This window comes from Lissotriton vulgaris, chromosome 3_2 (assembly GCF_964263255.1).
Source record: "Lissotriton vulgaris chromosome 3_2, aLisVul1.2, whole genome shotgun sequence".
NCBI lineage: Eukaryota > Metazoa > Chordata > Amphibia > Caudata > Salamandridae > Lissotriton > Lissotriton vulgaris.
The window spans coordinates 230,020,342-230,040,410 of record NC_141690.1 but is presented as its reverse complement, the minus strand read 5'-3'; the positions used below and the strand labels follow the sequence as shown (position 1 = coordinate 230,040,410).

The window sequence follows — 20,069 nt, the reverse complement described above, 5'->3', positions numbered from 1 at the left end:
CCAACACTTTCCCTACTGTTCCACTCTCAGGAGGTGGAATAGTAATTTTTACCCCTACGCTATCCAAGGCTTTCCCTACTATTGCACTCTCTGGAGTGGGAATAGTAATTTTTACCCCTACGCTATCCAACATTTTCCCTAGTGTTTCACTCTCTGGAGTTGGAATAGTAATTTTTACCCCCACGCTATCCAACATTTTCCCTACTGTTGCACTCTCTGGAGTGGGAATAGTAATTTTTACCCCTACTCTATCCAACGCTTTCCCTACTGTTGCACACTCTGGAGTTGGAATAATAATTATTACCCCAACGCTATCCAATGCTTTCCCTACTGTTTCACTCTTGGGAGTTGGAATAGTCATTTTTACGCCTACGCTATCCAACACTTTCCCTACTGTTGCACTTTCTGGAGTGGGAATAGTAATTTTAAGCCCTACGCTATCCAACATTTTCTTTACTGTAGTTTTTTGGGGAGTTTGAATAGTAGTTTAATATCTTTAGCTATTTAAAATGTTTTGTATTATTTTAGATAATAATTAATATATTATAATTAATTTTAAAAATATTGAAAGTACATTTAATTTTTTTAATTTATTAAACATAATTATTTAGTTTTTGTTTATGTTATTGTTTTGTGAGTAGATGGATTTGTAATTTATATCATTTTTTAATAATTTATAAGTTATTAAAATAATTATTCAAACTGATTATTAAGTAATTATATATATTATATATTTTATGTATATGTTTAATTAATGTTTTGTTATTATATTATGTATTACTTATTAAGTTTAAACATTATTAAATATGTTTAACTATGTTTATTTTATTTATAAGTATTATTTACTTTATTTTAACCAACAAACAATATTTTTAATAACAATATTTTTAACATCAATATTTTATTTTCGATATTTTTGTACTTACCATGTTGTAGATAGGATGTTGATATTCTTGCCTTCGATATTCTTGCACCGATATTTCTGTAGGTCGATAGTCTGACCTTCGATATTCTGTCAGTGATTTAGACGTGACATCAATGCATCACGTCATTCTCAATCCAGGACCCACTTTGGGAGTTTGTTTTTGAAAAAACAAATCCTTTGGTAAAGTCTGGTGAATGACTATCAAAACCGATGGTGGCTCTCCACCAAACTATTTGTACTTTGACAGGAAACGCCATGATGGCTGTTCCTATCAAGGTACGGAGTAGGCATGAGCGGATTTTGCGGATTGGCAATCCGCGAATTTGCGGATTTGCGAATTTGCGGATTGCGAAAATCCACAAAATACGCGAATCCTCGCGGATTTTTTTTTTTTAATGTTCGCACGGGTTTCTGCAAGTTCGCGAGGGTTTTGTACAATTTCGCAAATTGCGAAATTGTACAAAACGCTTGCGAACTTGCAGAAACCCGTGCGAACACAATGTGCCCAGTAGGGTCTTGTGTGTATAAAAGGTCAGAGAAAGATCAGTTCAGCAGATGAAGAGAAAGAAGCTCCTGGTCACAGGAACAGCACGGGTATTGCGCTCGTGAAAGTCAAGGATGCAAAGCCTATCCAGCATCACAGCTGATTTTCCACGGTAGATTTGGGAAGAAGGCACACCTGTCCAGCCTCGACGGAGCTCACGATTGTTTTTGGGCTAATGAATGAGTCACTGAATTTGAGCATCAACTAGTTCGAGTGACCATGTGTGTGTTACTATGCAATCGCCCCGAAGGGCGCAGGTGTCCCTTGAGTGAGCTGCAGACCTGTGCCCAGCCTACGCATGCAACTATTTTACAATGGCGCCAGCAAGCTGCCAGCGCCGTTGTAAAATAGTTACAAAGTTAGCTTGCACAGGAAGCACTTAGATAAAATAAAGCAGCACCTGCTTCGTTTTATCTAGTGGTTCCTGTGCAAGCTAACTTTGTAACTATTTTACAACGGCGCTGGCAGCTTGCTGGCGCCATTGTAAAATAGTTACATGAGTGGGGGTTCAACTTTTGAACCCGTTACGTTCGCGGATTTTTTTGGGCGGATTTTGCGGTAAATCCGCAAAATTCGCGATTGCGGATTTCCCAAAAATCCGCAAAATCCGCGGGCGTAACGGATTTCCCGCTCACCCCTAGTACGGAGGTCACTGCTGGACCTCCTGTAAAATTTGGCAGATGTTTGTCTGTCAGGGTGATGACCCTGATGGACTGTACCCTGCCTGCTAAACTCCAGATCATGCCCTAAATCTGAGTTGATAGGAGAAAGATGGAGTGTTCGGTGTGTAAGCAATATTGAGTAGGAATAAATGGCATAATTTTCTCAGTGGAGTTAGAAAAAGAAGTTACAATCATAAGATCACTTTGAGGATCCCCAGGAATGCTCAGAGTTCAGCAGGCAAAACACAGCAGTAGTATGGAATACAACAACAGCAAATAAGCAAAGAGTACAGTGAATATAGAGAAACTAGGTCAGGTAAGATACGGAAGCTGAGAAGTAGGAAATGATAAAGGTGAGGGGAATGCAAGCTAAGAGGTTGAACTAAACAAGAGTTGAAAGCTATTGCATTCACAAATCATTGCGAGGCACTGAGGACTGTGTGGAGTGCAGGTAAATATACTCTGCAATTAATGAACCAGAAGCAAATTCCTGTTCTTGGCAGTTTCCACCAGTATAGTTTTCCCCAATCTTTATTTTCTAACCTACATTTTCTAACTCTCAAATTCAAGCAAACAGTGACACACTGATGACTTAACTGTTTACAATTCCATTGACTTTCATCTTGCAGATAATTTTATCTAAATTCCTATTCTTGGCTGAATTTAAGACTGATCAAGAATGGTTTGCTGGCCAACATGGGTACTTTGAAGATTCAGACTCATAGCTTTGAAGTGTCTTGGAAACTGTATATAGGGTTTTTGTTCGGCTCAACTCTGAGATGTAGCAGCATGGTGAATGTTTTATACAGTTACACCCATCATCGCTCATATGGGTGAGAATAAGTTGCACTATGGATGTTGAGCTGACTGGTTGGTGATAAACAAAGCTTCTGGGTATCAATAGTTTAGCTGCACAGTTGTGTTTCAAATCTTCTTCTACATCTAAGCTTCTTTGGTGTTTGCAGTCTTTAGCAAATGAGAGGATGCAGAATTAAGCCTCCAGGACTGTGATACAATATAATTTTCCTTCAAAGCTGGCTATGTAAATCTGAATTCCAGTCTGTGGGGCCCATTATGATGTCGGGCGGATTGCCTCTGCCAGGCTGGCGGAAGCCACCGCCGGCCTGGCGGAGGCAATCCGCCCGACATCCATTCTCGATTTCCCCCCGCCATATTAGTATGGCGGGGGGGACCGCCGCGGACGGAAAGACCGTCCATCGCTTTTCCGCCCCGGTCGCCTTGCGGCCGGGGCGGAAAATGTTTAATATGCTGGCGGTGTCTCATAGACACCGCCAGCCATATTAGAATGGGCTGTCAGTCATGCCTCATGCAGTCTTCACTCTGGGGGCCCCCTGCGGGCCTCCAGAGTGAAGGAGGGGTGGGGGCTTCACACAGGGGGGTACCTGTGGTACCCCCCCACATTTGCATGAACAAAGTGGCAGGCACCGCGCGGTGCCTACCTCTTTGTTTATGCAAATGCTGGAATGCATTTCTAGCATTGTGGCGGGCGGTGCTGAGAGCACCGCCCGCCACAATGCTAGAAATGCAGGATGTGCCCGCCACTGTGGCGGGCACATCCTAATGCCTCTCACGGGACCCCCGCCCTTAAGGCGGGCGGTCCCAATCCCTGCTAGGAGGACGGGCGAACAAAGTCCGCCCGTCATCCTAATGGACCCCTTTTTTCTCCATCAGGACATGTTAAACTATCCCATGTGATCCAGGTTTCATCTACATTCTGATAACAATTGTGTATTTCTTCAGATGTAATTTCAAAATGCCCCAGATAATTGTGAAATCGATTGGTGCAAGAATTAATTAATGGTGTGAACCGTCAAGGGCATGATTTAGAGTTTGGTGGATGGGTACTCACCAGAAACCTGGCGGATATCCTGTCTGCCTTATATCAAATGCATTAGTATAAAATGTACTTGTAATATGGTGGACAGGATAGTAACTCGCCCATCAAACTCTAAATAAGGCCTTAAGTCAACTTTACAAAGGAGTCAGCTTAATACCCTGCCTGTTACTGAGTAATTTCATTATCCCATTCAAATTGTTACAAACCCATGATTTCATACTAAAGGAGGACCTAACAACAGTACACTGGCAAAATGAAAAAATATTTATTACACCAACAGATAACACTCAAAAAATCCTTCCACTTCCAGCCCATCTATATTGAAGCAAGTACTCTGATAACCTGGAGAATAGCCCACTACTTCAATATCCTCTTCATCCTTTGGCCTACAACTTCCTGTTAAAGGTTCTATGCATTTCACAAACTTCCATGAAGTCATTAGCAAGACTTCCTAAAATGGAAAATAGAACTATGTGTACTCAACAATAACTCACACTCATCATCACAAGCACTCACAGTAATCTCACGCAGATCCCTCACAGAAGAAAAACATTACATTTACGTCTTTGTAGCAGACATCTTCATTGTTGCCAATAGCTAATTTGCAGTAGGATTAATTGTCAGTTTTTGCTAGTGTACTTCTGTTTTCTACCGATATAAAAAGCTATGAAAAATGCCTTCCTTATTCATTTGAACAACATTGGAATCCATACTACATCAAAAGGTCACTACACTGATGCTTCTGCATCAAGGTTACCACTACAGAGGATGTCACTGCATTTATGTAAGTAACATCATTTGCACTTAATTTAATTAAGTATTTTAATGGAATTAAGACGCAATGGTTGATATTTTTATTTAAATGAAGAGTTGATATTAGTTATTTCATTTAAACTAATTTATAATAATTTAGGTTATGCTTAGGGTCAATTAGATATTTTAATTCAGTATAAAATAATTACAAATCAGAGTAAAGATTAGGGTTAGCAATTCTACTACGTTAATTTTATTTTTTTATTTAAATAAATTAAAATGATAATAAATCAAGGCAGGTGTTAGGGTTAGGTTAAGGGTATTATTTTAATTTAATTTCAACTAATCAAGGGTTAGTGCTATGTTTAGCAGAAGAGAAAGTTTAATGTTAGTAATTCCTATTTCTAATTTAACCTTTTTAGGGCTAGGCTTACAATTAGTGGAATAATTAGGGTAATTATACAATGTAATTCAATGTACTTCCATGAAATTATTTTACTTTAATTTAAAAAGGTTTTGTAAATGTAGAGTCAATATATAGATCAAAGAAGCTGTAAATCACATGTTAAACTAATATTAACAACATAATTGCTATTGAAGTAATGGCATCAATGTACGAAGGTAGTGAGCCTTGAGGTAGTAACATATAATTTTGTGGTACATGATAAAAAGGAATGTGGGATAGAAAAAGTAAAACAAATTAAAAACTGGAGGTTTGCTTTATTTTCGTCTAAGAATTCAAATTATCAGGCAAAACAGGTACACCACACGCAAATATTGATCTGCTTAGAAAAAGCCGTTTGTCGATCTCCTTTGGGAAAGTCCTTTGAGCCATGCAATGGCCATCCTGCAAGTGGACACTGGATTAATTTGCACAGTTATTTAATCCAAGCTTGGTAAGTCATTTTCCAATATTAAACCTGAGACTGGTGTTTACTGCAGACTGGCAGGATGTTATTCAAGTGCAGCCTGGATGGGGTTATTGTTTCTTGTTGAAGATGCCCACTGGAAGTTCTTTGGCTGGTTCTGGCAAAACCTGCATTGGCCGGTTCTGAAGTGCTGCTTCCCGCATTTTGTAATAAACATACTCATTTTCATGGAACATGCGCATCTCCATCTCAGTCTGATGACGAATTACCTGAAAATAACAGAAGAACAGATTCAAGGGCTAGGAGACTCAGAATGTAGTGTAAGAATGAAAGAAAACATCACTATAATCAGTAACAGCCTTTGGTCTTTTCTAACTCCTACTCAAGTTTTTAGTAACACCAGCTAGTATGCAAAGCTAAGTTACAATTCTCATTAGAATACACGAATAATACAGATGCACTCTACTGTGAAAAAAACAAATTTGGTGAATATCAAGTTACTGCTACCTTGCTGACAAAAGTCAGTCTGGGATAAAATCAAATAGGTGAAAAAAAAGGAAGAGAAGGACAAAAGGCAAAACAAAGGAAGGAAAAGTGAAAAATAGGTGGAAGAGAGGCCATTAAAAACAACTGGAGCTAATTATTTCCAGATAAAAGACTTTCAGTAACTTCTATTTGTCAACAAAAATGAACATTTGCTCTAAAAACCTTCTAAGAAAAAGATTTTGTCAGAATATACCTACATTAATTTTTTTCTTTAACATATAACAGATCTGCCCTAGAGGATTTGTTCTATGAGAAAATGGTGACAGTGAGATTAGGTCTCACCTTTCATGAGAGCGGCTGGGAATATGCTTCGAGTAAGGGAGGCCTTGACCATGGTTAGAAGGCGTGTAAATCATCATGTTCATCAGAAGTGGCTTTGAGGGCATTGATTGAGTATGTCGGTGCGGTCTGCAATAGATTGTGCTTTGAATGATGACCAGTGCTAAAGTCTATGGAAAGGGCCACGTGGCCGTAAGAGATAACCTATGCTTGGTGATGTCGATGCAGTGTAGAGCAAACAATTTTGTGGCAGTTGAAATAGGTAAACCCTACTTTTTTTTTACTCCTTTTTAATCTTTCCCCAAGAAGAATCTGTATGAAATTTGGCATGCCAACATGTGCCCCTTTGTACAGTTTTACTGTTATGTTTCATCCAGAGCCGTCACGTGGTTGCAACGCTATTAGCAAACAAAAAACTGCTTTTCAGATGTAAGTGAGACCTAACCATAATGACACAGTGGATAGAATTATATATTTCACGTTGTTTTATTTTATTTATTTTAAGTACTTGTATGCCAAGTGGTTTCACAGGAACTAGGGGCATCTTTACAATGCCAGTGGGACCGCCACCAACAAGCCGTCGGTGGTGGTCCTACCAACAGAGAGCCCTTAGGGCCAACTGCCACATTCAGATGCAGGTGGTCGGACCCGTGACTATTGGGGACAGACTGCCGCCTCCGACAGGATCTTTTGCTCTGGAATTGTGATACTGAATAGAGGCGGTGCCTGCTCAGGCACCGCCATCAGGATTAAGATGTACCTTTCTGACTGCCTGTTCATGGCAGTTCCACAACCATTAAAATAGCCAGAAAAGGATTTTGGGGGTTCCAAGCAGGGCCCCAGTCCCCCATGGGCCACTGTTATGTAGCCATGGGGGCGCATGGAGTACCCCCATGGACATTCATGCACCATGTGCCAGGCACCACCTGGTGCCTGGCACCAGGTACATAAATGTGCACAAAGTGCTCACTAACACTGCTGCTTGTGCTGCGGTTGTTTTCCAGGGCCGCAGCACAAGCCACAGTGTTATTAAGCACTTTTTTCACCCATCAGCCTGCACATTGTATTTGGGCGCTGACATCTTGTCGGTCAGTCCCCTACCCACGGCGATCCGAACGTCAGCGTAATGAGCCCCAAGGTCTTTAGTGTGGTGAGCTTGTCTATGCAAGACTTTGAAAATTGACTAATTGCTAGTTTGTTTTGGAAAGGGAACATTTTCCTTTTTCCCCAAGTGTAGCTTTATCTACATGTTTCGAATTTGTAGAGGCAGAGAATTCCACATGGAAGGGATAACGCATGATCTTCCACCAGTCCGAGCCTTCCTCAGTTGGGATCTTTTAAAGAAAGTCAAATGATGATCTCAAAGGAATATAATTTGGTGTTTTTATAGCATTTATTTTTTTTACTTTATAGCACTTTCTTTACAAAGTCTATGCAATGTGGAAATTGAACCCAGTGCAAGGAATGCTTGGCTGGAGATACACATTTCCTACAATTAAGTCCAGTGAAAATGTAGAATTCCTGTTGCGAAACCTTTGCAGCTCTAAAATAGGATTTTAAGAATGGGCAAGGCACATCCAGTGAAGTCATAAAGTTATGAAAAGACCAATGCCACCATAGCCCTATTCCTCTGGAAGTAAGCCAAATACAGGAAAAGCTTCCACAGGGACCATAAACATACATGTGGCAAGACAGAGATTTGTAAATCAGTAATATCGTCTTCAATTAGGTAATAAACATTTTTTATGTCATACAATATTTATTGGATTTTTTTTGCAAAATCCCCCCATGCATTGCTCAACCTAGTATTTTTTAATCCTTCCTTTATGCCTTGTTGGAAGGCAAGGGTTGCTGGATTCGCTTGAGGATGCACGACTAGTAGGGCAGACCTCTTAAGCACACTTGCCCAGACGCTCACACAACTGTACACATAGGAAACATACTACACTAGTTATTAGCTAAGTACAGTCAGGAAACCACAAAAGAACCATATTGACCAACCTCCAGATCTTTAGTAATGGGGTGAGTAGGTCCATGGGTGACCAGGAGAATCGCATATGCTTTACATATCATTCCATGGCCTACATCAATGACACCAGCATGCCAGTGAGTCACTCCTGCCCGCATCAGTGCCATCCCTAACTGGGCATTGTTTGGATGATAGATTTTCCTAAAGAAAGACAGAAATTTGAATAGTTAATTACCTGGACTGTTTTTCAAGACTTTTAACAATACTGTTTTAATGTATCACTAAACATAACATATTCTATTCTTTAGTAAGTGACCACAGCAGGTAGCAAAACTGCATGAAAAGACAAGCAATAAGTATTTAATAAAAGCAATACGATAAAGATTATGAGAATTACTCAGCTTCTTGAACATACGTCTCAGGATTTCCAAATAATCTGTGTCATCCAAATTCTTAGAAATCGCAGAGGAAGAAGCAACCATGAGTTCCTTCCCACCTTCTTTGACTAGGTCTTTCTGTCAATTGTTATAAACACTGACCCATAGTTCATAACCGGGTGCAGGGATCAACGAGAGGGGCACCATCGGTGCCCCCAGGCCGCCTTCTGGTGGCCTCACACCCATGAGGGCCCTGATGGGGGCCCCCAGAGACAGCCTCCGACTGCCTTTTCATGCCAGACAGACCGACATGAAAAGGCAGTGAAAAGCTGCCATCGTACTCCCTTGGTCGGAAAGAGGCGACCTGGGGAGTAATGGAGGATTTCCGGACTGCGGACAGGCTCTGCGAGCCTGTCGTCCGCAATCCGGAAATCCGAGTCGGATTCCTTCCCGAACAAGTCCATCGGAATGGCTCAGTCGGGAACTAATCCGGCCGGCAATGACCCATTCGGTCGGAAGGGCTCGGAACATGGTTCGGAGCCCTTCCAGCCGAAATCAGAATCGGCCCCCAAATGTTATGGTGTGTGGATACGGCTCAATGAACGATACAGCTCCCATTCCATCCAAACCTCCTCTCACAATCTCCATCAACTATCATGGCAGCAGGGTCCAAAGTTATTAAAATAGTATCTCCTTGTGCTTCAGGTGGGGAGGATCAAATAGGTGCTGGAAATTGGGAGACTCCAGGGATATCCAAGAGACAAAAGACTGAGTTGGAGTGGGAGGGAAACTGGTAGAAATCAAGGAATTTCTGGAGACATGGAATAAACACACTATGAACACTGGCCTGGTACAGAAGTGAAGAAAAAGGGACGGACTAGCATTATAGAGACACTGGGAGGTTGGATGTAAAAATATCCTATACAGAAATATGATGTGACATAAATATTGTGTCCTAAATATATCTTGCAAAAATATTGGCTAATAGAATGTTAAGTTTCTTTTATTATCTCCAATAAGGCAATATATATGTGTAGAGGTTACATAATATGTCAAGCAGAATTCTGTGCTTTAGAAATCCTTGTTTGACAGATTGATTGATTTGTTACTCAAGGCTCACAATTAATGATGAAAGACAAAAGATGGGCCAATAGAGGCAGTAAGAATGGAGGAAGAAAGGAAAAAGGGAAAAAGGAAGAAAAGTTGAATGCTAGGATGGAAGGGTGAAAAGATGGATAGGTGGAAGGGTGAAAGGATGTATGAAAGAGCACAAAGATCAATATATTATACAGTGAATGTGTGGAAGAACGAAGAAAGGAAAGATGGAGAAATGTGAAAGGATGGATGGGTGAAAGTATGGATAGATGGATATGTGGCCATAGTGGTGGGTGCATGTGTGATAGGATGGATGTATATATATAGATGGATTGATGATTAAAGGGTGAGACAGCTCTCCTAAGGAGGGTAGGGTACACTTGTTTCATATGCCCAATGTGAGTAGAAGTATAGTTTAAGAGGGGAATATTTAAAGTTTCTGACTACTCCCTTGAATCAGAGTAATGCAATAATACGCAAACAGACATGGTAATTCCATATCACTGCACAGACTCTATTTTACTATTGCAAACCTTTCCCACTATATTTGCACAAATAGTTAAATCTGGGGGATCTTATTCTTACACTCAGATCACATCATACCTGAAGGAGCTCCACTGGCACCCCATTCACAAACTAGTACCATTCAAACTCCTCACCCACACTTTCAAGGCACTACATAACACTGGCCCAGCATACCTCAACAATCGCAATTGCTTTCACAAACCTTCTAGTCACAGCTTATCAGCGCCAGGATACCCTCCTGGGTGATAGTGTGCTCTACAAATCTGCATATGATAATATAACGGTATTTATGCATCAGGTTATTATCTCTTGATTTAGCATGGAACATAAGTGAGTTCTTAAAGTGACAATCTTTCTCCCGTTATGGTGCATTTTGAAAAATGTGGTTAAGACTAGCCTAAGGGTTAGTCCAATCAGGCACTGTTCACTCGGTGTTTTCCCACACCTATTCTGTTTCTAACTTCAAATTAATTCATAATACCATCAGTATTCATACTTTTTAATTTTCTTAGTTTTCACCAAAATTCATTTTATGTACTGTGAATCATTAATTCTTCATGATCATCTCAAAACTGTAAATTACATATACATTTACATTTGTACATAACGTTATTTTCCTTAATTCATATCAAAATCCATCAGCATTGACATTTAACACGCCCGATGCATTTCGGTACCCTCATGGTACCTTCCTCAGGGGAAATACTAAAAGAAAAGAAGAATGTGTCTGTTAATTCATGAACCCATGGTAGCTGATTGTGTATATGTTTCCTAGTGTTTAAATGTTCATACCTTATTTGGGATGATATCTGCGAAGTCTCCCTACAGAGTGGAAAGATATCTGTTTATTATATGTATTCTCACAATTTTATAGTGAGTTTACACTCTGTCAACGTGTATCTCTTACCTAGAGGTGCTTTGAGCTGGGTCTAATGCTGAAATAAAGACTATAAATGTAACGTGTTAAAACCATCCCTATAAATAATTCGGCAACCATATGAAAGAAATTCTATGCAATGAAATTGCACAGCCTACCGATATACTACGGTTTGTATCTGTGTTGAACCATCAATTTAAATTTGCTCCTGAATGTTATGTCTCTGTTTATTTCTGCATTAGACCCAGCTCAAAGCACCTCTAGGTAAGAGATACACGTTGACAGAGTTTAAACTCACTATAAAATTGTGAGAATACATATAATAAACAGATATCTTTCCACTCTGTAGGGAGACTTCGCAGATATCATCCCAAATAAGGTATGAACATTTAAACACTAGGAAACATAGACACAATCAGCTACCATGGGTTCATGAATTAACATACATATTCTTCTTTTTTTTTAGTATTTTTAGTATTTCCCCTGAGGAAGGTACCATGAGGGTACCGAAATGCATCGGGCATGTTAAATGTCAATGCTGATTGATTTTGATATGAATTAAGGAAAATAACGTTATGTACAAATGTAAATGTATATGTAATTTACAGTTTTGAGATGATCATGAAGAATTAATGATTCACAGTACATAAAATGAATTTTGGTGAAAACTAAGAAAATTAAAAAGTATGAATACTGATGGTATTATGAATTAATTTGAAGTTAGAAACAGAATAGGTGTGGGAAAACACCGAGTGAACAGTGCATGATTGGACTAACCCTTAGGCTAGTCTTAACCACAGTTGAATCCGGGAGTGACAACCCTTACAATCATAGCACCAACCTATAAGAAGGTTTAACTTTTCTAAAAGTGAGTGCTCCTCACGCATCTCACGTGCATTTTGAAAAATGACATATATGAAAAGTGCAAGACTGTGCAAATAAAAGAGTTTGGACTTACATGTAACCTTCAACCATTCGCTTTGCATACTCGGCTGCTGTTTCAAAGTTCTGCAGGTAGGCCATCACTTCGGACGCGATGCTCAAAATCCTTAGCAAGTAAATGTTGGTCTCAGCCAGCACAGGTTCCTGTTTCTTAAGGCATTCACGACAAAGCTTCATCACCTGTGTTTCCAAAATGAAACAAATAAAACACGAGACAATAACAAAATAAGTTTGTGGCTGTCTCTGTTTCATAGTATGTCATCATACACCGACACTGAAGCAATATTTCCCATGTGTTATGGACAGCTAGGTAGATAATGATTAGTTGCCCTATGAGAAGATTGCTATTGTAACAACATCCAACCCACAATGGCAACAACAAGAATTTTTTTCTACTGTTGATAGTAGGAGACAGCACCACGCATTCTCAGTTATGGATTCCTAGCAAAGGGAGAAAGGACCAGTCGGTCAAAGAACTGCTCTCTAAATTGGCCTTGGAGAAAGCAGATACTCAAGGGATTTCCAAAAAATTGATTCCTTAGATGCTCTACCTGCCTCCCAAAAAGCCTAAAGAATGGTGCCCCGGTAACAAGGAACTTCACGGAAAGCTCTTTCAAGCTTTGAGAGAAGACTTCTCCACCTTAACTGGGGCACTCAAACATGAACTTCAAGAACTGAAACAAAGATTTGACTGTCCGAGGCAATGGTTGTATTCTCTAATGAAATCCAACAATAACCACCCGAAGTACAAGATTTCTTGAAAGAACAAAATGTTAGCCCCCACTGCAATGGGGAAGATTTAGAGAGCCGACCAAGAATCAATAACGTCAGAATATGAACAGTGACGCAGGGAGTTGAAGGGAACAAAATTGTTCTGCACTCCGCTGAAGTCAGTGTTTCAACCAGGGAGGGAGAGAACATGAAAGTGGGCAGGGCCCATCACACTGAAGCTATTGCTTCTCAGTCCAACAGAGCTTCTGAAATCCTGCCATGAGTGCACCCCTTACAACAGAAAGAATAGTGACAGTAAAAAAACAAGCAGTTGCAATGCAATAGATCTCACATTTACTCGAGTTTAAGCTGTTGGCACCCTAAATGAAAATGCGTTTTATTTATGTTTTAAAAACCTTTTAAAAACCAAAACATAAATAAAAGACATTGTCATTTACAATGCCAATACCTAAAACTCGAGTAAAAGCGAGACCTACTGCATTGCAAATGGTAGGCATCTCGGACAATGGGAGGGGGGGAGAAGGCACGGACAACAGGAGGGAGGGCGGGTGGTATTGAAAGGACAACTGGAGGGAGGGCAGGGGCTGTTAAAGAAAGCACGACAACGGAAGGGGGTAAAGAAGGCAAAGACAACGGGAGGGAGTACAGGGTTGAAGAAGGCATAAAAGCAAGTTGTGCCTGCAGTAAGTGAAACTGGATAAAGAAAATAGTGCTTAAAGACTAAATAACAGGTACCATGTAACAACTGAAGTAAAAGGGCCAGTCGCCATGGGAGGTGACAAATGAACACGAGGCAGTTCTAAGGAGGGACTAACAAGCCTAATTACGAATCAGAAGCCAGCATTTTGGAAGGACAATGACACATGCCAATGGAAAAGATGGGCGGAAAGTGGGCAGGGCTTCTATTCCCTTCTCCACCACAACAAGTCTTGCAGAGCAGCGTGTGTGCGCTGACTCTAGGCTCGACCTAAAAGGGTGTATCCCCCTTGAGTGTCCATACATCCTTCGGTTCCAGGATGTCTTGATATTGACCCTGCAGAAAAAAATGTGGGGTTTGATATGTGTCCTACAAATATGACCACACCTTTCACCTAATGTTCAAATGGCAAGACCAGATATATCAGGAAGAATACATCACTGAAACAAAACAGATCCTCGACATGGTACAAAAGACACAAGACAGAAAATTGTCTCCTGACTCCTAATCGCAGAAATACCAAAGGGACCCAGAGCGAGAGAAATTGAGAAAGGCCTCATACAAAAGAGTATGAAACTGATCACAGCAGACATCAATAGAGAGCTGAAGGGGGTCACTGATCAGCTTTGAGTGGCTGACATCTATCTGCAGAGGAACCATGGTCCCCTGAAGACAGCAGCCACTGATTACAGAGGCCCAACCGTTGGGTGTCTACATTTTCCCTGTTCCTTCGACGGGTCAAAATAAAGTAAGGTGGTTCGGAGGTGTGGAGCAGGGTAGTGGGGACGAAAAGGAACTGTTGCTTGTTTTTGGGCCTTTGTGGTAAGCTGAAAGTTATTAAGATGTTGATAAAAGTTTCTGTAGTTTTGTTTTAGAGGCAGGGTTTGGGGGCATGGTAAAGAGGTATTGCTGAAATACTTCTGTACCCTCTCCCACAAAATCTATGGGTAAACCAGGAGGCCCACAGGTGAGTGCAAAAGATGCAAAGCCAATGCTTAGACTTGACAATGCAGTTTACAGCCCAGGGTATGAGTGTTTAAAAAGATAGCCTCTTTAGAAATGCACACATTCGCTTCCTACTTGATATTTACCCTTTATATGTAGACCAAAAAAGACTCCACTTATTCCCAAAACTATATTTCTCCCAAGTGTTGTGGACAACAGCACTGGTAAGGATACTGATAAGCCCATAACTCCCATCATAAAAAAATGTAAGGAAGGCCACTGATTAGATTGGAAGTGGAATGGTCACCCTCTCTCGTGGGACCCATTTACGCCCTCAATCAGCAGGCAATCCAAGAGTTAGCAGATGTCACATTGAGACCACTAATTATTGGGGGTCATTTCATTCTAGTCATATACCACAGCAAGAAAAAGAGACAGGAAAAATGACAATATCGATCGAATGGAAGTAATGGCTGGAAGACTTAGGCCTGATCGCGCATGCATCCAAGGCCCCCCTGAGAACTCACTATTCACGTTACTTTGCAGTACAGCCCCACAGATATCTCATGATAGATAAAGATGAATATGTTAGAATTGCTGTTCAAGTCTCCCAAGGGCTACCTGGTCACAGTCTAATAAGTGGAATATTCTATTGGCTTGTACAGGGGAATGAAGAGCAACATGAACTGAAAAGTAAATTATTAGTGGTGCTTTGAACAACTAGGAGCCAGATTAAATACTTTGCTAATAATGACCCTCGTGAGGTTGGAAGGAGCTTATTTTGGAACACACAAGAAGTAGCCCATTTTAAGGCAATGAGAAAAGCCCTGTTAGCAAAACTGACACAAGACCTGCAAGAGATAGAAGGCCACCACTGTGCAACACTCTCTACGATGCTGTGGTGTAAGCTAATGCCTCATAACCTGCATGCAGATCGGGCCTCTGAATAATGATAAGGTGAACGATGAGACAGACGTATCCCATAGAGCAGAAGATAAGAAATTACAGTGCCTTCAGTCCTTTTACCAAACACTTCACACAGCAGAGACCACAGGCACACATTTCAGAAGACTATATTTAGATTCCATAGATTTGCTTATACTCAGCAAGACAGATGCTCACTCCGTGGAGGCAGCAGTATCCAAAGAGAAAGTGATGTTAATGATCAAAGGGTGAAACCAGTCAAGGCCCCAGAGCTGGATGGCTTCACAGCTGAGTTCTACAAGACCTTTCCCCCTACTGATAACTTTACTGATAGGGGTATCCAAAAATTTAATGGTTCTCAGGGAGTGACCACATATTTGAAAGAAACAAAAATATCCTTACCTTTTAAATCTAGCAAAATACAGATTTAATGTACCTCACACCACCCTAAATCACTGCTTTACATTGATGCCAAGTTTTTTACAGTCCTAGTTAACGGACGGGATGAGGTACTACCCTCCTGCAGATCAAACCGGGTAAATATCTGGGGTCATATTTCCAGTGACAATACCAAGAGCTCACATCTTATCCTCTTTTTCCAGAACCCCGAGACCCAGATGCACCTTGTGAACCTAGGCTCCATGTTGGGCTTTCCCTTCCATGGTTTTAGTCAACCACCAGAGACTTAGGGCAAGAATCAGTGTGAATGACTGTCCTTCAAGGAACACTGATATTGAAAATGGCCTCTATCAGGACTGTCGCCCTCATACCTCTACATTTTACACTTGAAATCTTTTTACTGGAAATCAAGGATAACCCCTCAATTAAAGGAATCACAGTGGGACATGCTGGATTCATGTTCCCAGCCAACATCTCAATAGAGTTACAAGAATCATAACAATCTCAAAAAGAGCTGATGTTTGGTCCGTTAGTATTTCAAGCATTAGTCGGCTTCCACTTTGACCTAAATAAGTCCAACAGAATAGTGTTGGTAGGGTGAGTCCATCTCGTAGGAAGGCTACAGGCTTGGACTTTTTTCCGGTGGTTGACCTATGGTATGAACTATCTTGGCATCAGAATGACTACAAATCTTGTGCCATGGAGAGCCTTGCAGTCCTAATTAGGACAGTTAAGGTAGGATTAAAATCCTATTGTAACCATAGTTTGTCATGGGTGGAATGAATAGTGTTGCTGAAAATGACACAGCTATCAAAAATGTTACACTTGTTCCAGCCCTTCTATTCTCCCTAAAGCATTTCAATATTAGGCACCTACAAGATATCTGTAAATTCTTCATTTGGGAATGGAAAAGTCTGAGATGGAGAGGATATAGTACATCCAAAACTCAAGGCAAGGTGGACTGAGGGTACCCCATTTTCTACACTACTACTGAGCATCCTAACTTTGCTACATGCTGGAAGGATATGAGGAGCCACAGACAAACTATGTTGCTTACTGATTTAAATGTAGCAACCCACTGGTCCTGAAAGCACAACAGGGACAGGACCAATTATTCTAAATTTCAGGAGTCACACTGGAAGTTTAGGATGGCATGAACTTTGGAAAAGGACTGATTAAGTACCCCACTCCATACAGCCTGCTATTCAGGAAAGCTGGCTTCACTGCTGAAAAGAGATAGATTTACAGTTTGGGAGGATGGTAAGACCTCTCTGACAAGGGGTCGATGAAATCTGTTGAGGACTTTGAAGATGATTTTGCCCTACTACAGACAGAGTGATTCCTCTAGGCACAACTATGATATTTGGTGCTACTACCTGAAGTAAAAGCGGGATGACAGGATGGATCATTCTATTTAAGGGACAGCTCCAATCGCTATCGTCTTCTAAATATCTGGTCTCTAAACATTATCAGATTCTAAAGACACAACTGCCCTGCACAATATTCCCATGAGAGAAGAATCTCAGTGCCACCCTTGACACAAAGCAATTGCAAGTTTTTACATTTTTTTTTACAGCAAACAATTTTGCCAGGCATGCCCCAGGAAAGGAGACAATATTTGATACGGATGCCACTATATACCTACCAGACTGCACACAAAGGATGGGTGAAGCCAGGTATCTGCTGGTGAGGGTGTGGCAAGTTGGGAAAAGTTATCACAGAAAAGTGGTACGTGATCAAGATATCACGACCCTACTGAGCGCACAGCGTGCTATTAAATTGTTTCCACCTACTCTAATTATTTAAATAACTTTCTCTTTACACGTTAATGGCAAGTTTTACTTGGTTTTCACATTTATTTGCAATCATTTTTTCAGCTACTCATGGAGTATAAGTAATTATTTTTTTGCAGATGTATACAATACATTATCATATTACAATGAATCCAAAAGAATACATTTGCTGTATTAACAATCATACAACCAATCATTCATATTTCGACGATCGTTGAAAGATGTCGGCCCACATGGGAAAAGTACCACCCTTTCCTTTTAACTGATATTAACTAGCTTTTGGTAGATGTCCTAAAGGGAATTTAACAGGTAACAGGTAAAGATGTGGAACAATGCCCTGAGATGATCCTTTCTCACAGCAAAGATTTCCCCAATCTCCCGTGAAAAGGAGCCATTTTTGGGTTATGAGTGAAGTTACTTTGTGGGTATGCCTACCTTAAGTTAGACTTTCCTGAATCAAAAACTCAACGTAAATGATTTAAACTTAAAACCAAGCTCATTCATTAACCCTTAAATCAGGAGAAACACCAAGCGTTTCTATAAAGTTGTTCTAATTGCAGGGCATCTGGTGCCTCCTAAGGGGGCATCAAGGTATCCTAAATGAACACCTGAAGTGACAAAAGCAGCACAGAAACTTAATGTTGGCTTAGATTTCTTAGAAATCGAAATCCGGTATTTGTAAGGTGCGAACTACTCACCCCTAAGGGTCTCAGGGTGCTGGGGGCCGTCGGGGAGATTAAGTGAGCTATTGCCCAGAGTTGCATGGTGCTGAGCTAAGCTGCTGCCAACACCGAGGATCTAACCTTGAGCCATGCACTCCAGAGTCAGCTGCTCTGGCCCCTTTGCCACACCTCTCCACAGAGATTGTACTGTTTACCAACAAAGTTGGCAACCAGGCAGTTCCATTTCCTTTCAGAGAAGCAAGTTTGATAGCTCTGCATTCTAATTATTAACAAGTGGCAGCCCTTTTAAAGATGGTACTGTACAGAGCAAAAAGAACATAAGTTACTTACCTGTAAACTGTAGTTCTCCAGTATTGGTGTCTTTCATAGATTCACATGCTTGAATATTCCCCGTCGTCGAAAATAAAATAGCAGTAATAAATGCATATATAAATAAAATTATAATTATATAAATATATATATAAAATACAGTAAAATATGCAGAAAACTCAAAAGTACCATAGAACAGAATAGGCCCATAGAAAGCCTAAGGGAGAAACTCAACTTGGTAACATATCAGTGTCATTATGTTTTTGGTCCAAATTCCAGCCAATCAGGCTGTAGCTACCTCTAGAACCCTCTCCTCAGAAGCCCAAGACCTCAGATTTTCGTAGCACAGAGTAACCAAAAGTGCCTGAGGAGAAGAGAGCCTCTGAGGGGAGGACGGAAGGGTCGCATGTGAATCTATGAAAGACACCAATACTGGAGAACCACAGTTTACAGGTAAGTAACTTATGTTCTTCTCCAATATTAGGGGTGTCTTTCATAGATTCACATGCTTGAATAAGAGTAGAAAGCAGTAATCATCATGTAAGTCATAAAGGTAACAGTAAGTTCAAGCATATAAGAAACATATCATATTAAAGAGAAAAACCTTTATGACTGGAGGCGGGTAGCAACAGAGGCTCACCTTTAATGGAAAAGATTCCGCAGCACAGCTTGTCCTACTGCTGCATCTGCGGCGTCTGTTGATTGCAGACAGTAGTGCTTCGTAAAAGTATGGCTGCTCGACCACGTAGCAGCTCTGCAAATGTGTCGTAGAGGTACCCCCGCAAAGAGGGCAGTAGAAGCTGACACAGCTCTAGTTGAATGAGCACGTACTGGAGCTGGAAGAGGCTTGCCAGCCCGTTGATGACAAAAGGTAATGGCAGAAGAAATCCACCTAGTAATAGTTTGTTTGGTAACAGGTTGTCCTTTGCAGATCGGGCCATAGGCCACGAACAGTTGGTCAGATTTCCTGAAGGATGCAGTGCGCTGAATGTAAAACTTGAGACAACGTTTCAAATCCAGGGAATGTAATGAGCGTTCCGCAGGAGTTTGTGGATCTGGAAAGAAAGTTTTTAAAATGACTGGTTCATTGAGATGGAAATCACTGGGAACTTTCGGAATAAATTTAGGATTAGTACGTAGTGTTACAGCCTCTTTTAAGAACTGGAGAAAAGGAGGCTGAATTGTGAATGCCTGAACGTCACTGACACGCCTAGATGACGTCAAGGCGAGCAATAGGGCAACTTTCCACGTGAGGAATTTTAAGCTTGCTGAATGGATGGGTTCAAAAGGAGGTAGGAGGAGCGGAGACAAAACCAGGTTTAAGCTCCAAGTAGGCGGAGGACGCTGAATGGGTGGAAACATATGG

The 20,069-nt window shown here is 40.8% G+C and overlaps 1 protein-coding gene across 2 annotated transcripts in view; it reads right to left on the bottom strand.

The window, feature by feature from the left end:
* Positions 1-4,232: 4,232 nt before the first annotated feature.
* SMYD1 (SET and MYND domain containing 1) overlaps positions 4,233-20,069 on the bottom strand; it is a 153,770-nt gene continuing 137,933 nt past the window's right edge. For both annotated transcript variants that reach the window (XM_086964272.1, XM_086964271.1), the window contains 3 exons: positions 12,238-12,401; positions 8,438-8,606; positions 4,233-5,880 (listed from right to left, as the gene is read on the bottom strand). In XM_086964272.1, coding sequence (XP_086820398.1) covers positions 5,722-5,880; positions 8,438-8,606; positions 12,238-12,401 — 492 coding nt within the window. In that variant the 3' untranslated portion in view covers positions 4,233-5,721. The remainder of the gene's footprint in view (positions 5,881-8,437; positions 8,607-12,237; positions 12,402-20,069) is intronic.